Source organism: Anarrhichthys ocellatus, unplaced genomic scaffold (assembly GCF_004355925.1).
Source record: "Anarrhichthys ocellatus isolate YVR2014 unplaced genomic scaffold, GSC_Weel_1.0 scaffold34, whole genome shotgun sequence".
NCBI classification, from domain to species: domain Eukaryota; kingdom Metazoa; phylum Chordata; class Actinopteri; order Perciformes; family Anarhichadidae; genus Anarrhichthys; species Anarrhichthys ocellatus.
In genome coordinates this window covers 4,669,018-4,673,040 of record NW_022280064.1, presented here as the reverse complement: position 1 = coordinate 4,673,040, position 4,023 = coordinate 4,669,018, and the positions used below count along the sequence as shown (strand labels likewise).

General features: G+C 39.4%; 1 protein-coding gene across 1 annotated transcript in view; it reads left to right on the top strand.

The window, feature by feature from the left end:
* Positions 1 to 4,023, top strand: part of col12a1b (collagen, type XII, alpha 1b) — an 85,138-nt gene that overhangs the window by 2,244 nt on the left and 78,871 nt on the right. Inside the window, exon 3 of the mRNA XM_031865932.1 lies at positions 2,961 to 3,077. Coding sequence (XP_031721792.1) covers positions 2,961 to 3,077 — 117 coding nt within the window. The remainder of the gene's footprint in view (positions 1 to 2,960; positions 3,078 to 4,023) is intronic.

Here is a 4,023-nt window from a genome sequence, read left to right as displayed (position 1 = left end):
GCTCGCTGCCTCTCCAGAAGTCACGGCAACCGTAATGGGGTCGTATATATTACACCGTGTGGAATACTTTGACGTGTTGAGGCCGGAGTTCAAAAGGCTCAAAACACCTCGAAGAGACAAAGAAAAAGGCCTCTGCTCTACAACTGTCCCATCTCAGGTGGAAACATGACACAATAAAAGCAGTTCAGAGCAGAGATCTGTGAGTCAAAGTAGAGCGAGTGAGCGTGGATGATGTGTGTTTGTATGAGTGTGTGTGTGTGTGTGTGTGTGTGTGTGTGTGTGTGTGTGTGTGTGGTTTAAGAGCTTTTTGGGGAGTTTTTGTCCCGTTTGGAAACAGAAGCAGCAGCCCGCGGCCCCTGAATTGACTCACCAGGTTGGTGGTTCCTCCATTTGTTTTGACGTCCTGTCACCCTCCCCAGTTAAGCCTCGACCGGGTCAGCTGACCCAGAGTCTTGGCTTCTCGACAATATTTCACAATGATATTCTTCACTCTGACATATTAAACTGGTTGGCGGTCTAGAAAAGAAATACTGTAATCTTTAGAACTCTAGCTAGATATGTTATTATCAGCTTATGTTTTGTTTCTTTGAGTGGTTTTATTGTGTTTTATTGCGTCGCTTCAGGAGAATCTGTGCAGCTGCAGAGTTTCATAAAATGAGCTCAAACTCTGGAGCTCAGATTACCGTTGGATTACCGTTCCTCCAGCATGAAAAGATTAAGAATCACACTCACGCTTTCCACCTGTTTCAGGTTGGACAAGGTTCCAGTTTAGGCCAGTGAGCGTTTAGGAAGAAGAGTTTTGAGAGAGAAGTCTCTGAAACGTGCTATTGTATGCTATTAATAATGCTATTATACATCAAAGTGGAGATAAACTGTTACCTTTTCATTTTGCAATGTGTCGTTTGTGTGTTTTAAATGATTAAGTGATCAACAGAGAATGGTAAAAAGAAATGCATAATGTTCAAATCACTTGGTTGGAATGAAAATAAATTCGGAAGCAGATTATTAATGATGCATAACCCCCATAAATCACGACAGATTCCTCCTTTCTAGCTGGAAAAACAGATTTTTTGGCCTCTGAAAGCATCAAGCTGATTCAGAAGCAGGCGTGTCGTTAACATAGTTCAGCTGAACTTGTCATGAAGCTGCTTCAACTTGTTTAATTGTAGTTAATTGGGTTATTTTCTATTGATTTTAAGCTCTTTTTCGGGGCATTATAGCAAGCTAGATCTTTGGGCAGGTGCCTTTTTATTCGCTTATGATCTTGTTCTCAACCCCAACCTGAAGAATATCATTTTAAAATATTAAAATAATAATAATCTGTGGTCTTTCGTGTACATGGAAACTTTTTGTCCATTGCCCCAAGTTGTTGTAAACAACTTTTCATGTACACGTGATGCATGATATCCTCCATGTCTGTGATCACAAGTCCGACTTTAACCCGTGTGCACTTTTATCCTGTTTGTTGGTTAACGGCACAGAGACCAGCGGTTCTTAAATTAAAGCAGATCCTCGATGGATTCTGGAGAGTTTTTAACTGCAGTAAAGAGGAGAGGAAAGATTCTGTGATTGTATATTTAAAACAATGAGATGAGGTCTGGAGCTGAAGTAATTTAAGAACCTCTGGTGCTGATTTTTGGAAACATAAACAGAAAAAAGATGTACACATGTCCTCGCCGACATTGTGTATTCTTTTATGAGGTTTGCAATGGAGACGATGAAAGTTATTGATCAGACCTTTACCCATTGTATAATCAATACTGGAGAGTTTCATCACATTTGTGTGTTATTGTTATTAGTCAATTCAACATCACGAGTTGGATTGAGGTCATGGACACTCTGCAGGATGCCAGCCGGTCCATGTTGTAGTTTGGTGGCGGGAAACGTTTTTTAAAAATATTTTATGAAGTGGCTAATTATCAGAATACAAAAACTTCTTCCACCACATCAGCAGTAAAAGAGATTATTTTTCAGAAACAAAACACCAAAAATGTGTTAAAATGACTTGTATGGAAGCAAAGAATGGCCATAACTATGTCATTTTCAAATTGCAATACATTCATATTGATGTGCATTGAATTTTACAAGAATTTATTTCAAGTTTTGAATTTTCAAAAAAACAAATCCAATTTAACAAAGCTGGCAGATGTAACGGTTTCCTACTGTTAGCTAGCTGCAGAACTAACGTTAGCTTGTATTCTTACGTTCAATAACTGCATTAAAATTAAATCGTCTATTTTGAAAAACCTCAGATTAAACTGGTCAACTTTGATTTCAAATTTAAGTTATGTCAAAAAATCAAGTATCCATCTTGGATGTAAACACCATAACGTAACCTGATTGGACAGATGTCTAATTGGTTCCATTAAGAAGTGATTGCTTTTCCTTCCTTGACTGGAGGAAGTGGGAATTTTCCATCTAATCGTTTGTTCAAAATCCAATAATAATCAAACTTTTTGACTCAACTTGAATATTTTATATCTGAAAAAAGCCAGTTCAATCTGAGTGTCTTGAAACCGTTTTATTTTATTTAAAGCCTTAAAAAAAACCTTGTCAAGCCTAAAAGTTTTGAAAGCTCAGAGCTTGAAATTGAACTCGGCCTTTCTTTGCCTCTGTAGATCTGGTCAGTTTTCATCCGCCCTGTTTGTGTTTCCTTCCTGAATGTTGTAAACCGCAGGAAGGTTGTGTTGTGTTGTGTTGTGTTTGTTGTCTCAGTGTGTTGTTGCTTGAGTTGTCGACTGTGGCTGCTGGCCACACAAGCTCAAACGGAGGTCATTTCTTCTCTCCAAAATGGCATCTATTGTTTGCTTTGTCTTGTGTTGTTTGTTCCAACAGTGAACTTGTCAAAACTTCTTCCTGGAAGTGTTAACTGTTGGGGAAATCCTTTTATACCTCACATTACAATACATCCACCTCCTAAAGCTATGAGGATTAACTGTGTTTACTTCTTCTCTTCACAGTTGACCCTCCGACAGCGTTAAGGTTTAAGATTTTAAATGAGAACACAGTGCAAATGATCTGGAGCAAACCACAGTCGAGGATACAGGGCTACAGAATACAAGTGACCTCAGACACAGGTGGGTGCCCGTTAAACCTGCGAGTTATGTCCTGCCAAGCACAGAACATTAGAAGTGTCATAAACTCCCTCAGACATCAGTCCGCCCAGCAAGACTCAACACTCCTCGCAATTATCGGAAGATTTGTGCAGACACACGTTTGGCTCCAGGAGCTCTAATGATATAAAAAACAAAACAAAACATTATCACTGCCATGGAAAAATTGTCAGCATTAGTTTAGCTCAAGAGTGTAGATGTCAAATCCATCAGAGTTCATTAAACAGCTGAGATGGTTTGGAAAAAAACAGCCAGAAGTCATCAGCTCAACACTTAACTCAGTGCGGGTGTGTGTGTGTGTGTGTGTGTGTGGGGTGTTTTCTTCCAAGGCTTGACGCTTTGTCTAAATGATCTCAATGCCTCCATGTACAATAATATTTGTAGAACAATAGTGTGCTTCCACTTTGTGGAACCAGTTTGGGAAAGAGTTTCTCCTTCAACATGCCAATCTTCCCATTCACAAAGCCAGCTGGTTGCACTAGTTTTTACTTTAAATTCAAGCTTCGGCAAGTTCTAGTTATTCGTTAAGTGTTTATTAAATGGAGACTTATGCATCACTAGTACATGGACTATTTCATACATAGAGATTAGCTGCTGCTAAATATATACACCCAGTAACAGCTGTTACATATTATGAAATGTTACTAAACTAGCTTGAAGTGCCCAAACTACCGTTAGCTTTAATTACATTCAATTACTGTTAGCCTACATCCTGTCAGCCTACATCCTGTCAGCCTACATCCTGTCAGCCTACATCATGTTAGCCTACATCCTGTTAGCCTACATCCTGTTAGCCTACATCCTGTCAGCCTACATCATGTTAGCCTACATCCTGTTAGGCTACATCCTGTTAGCCTACATCCTGTTAGCCTACATCATGTTAGCCTACATCCTGTCAGCCTACATCCTG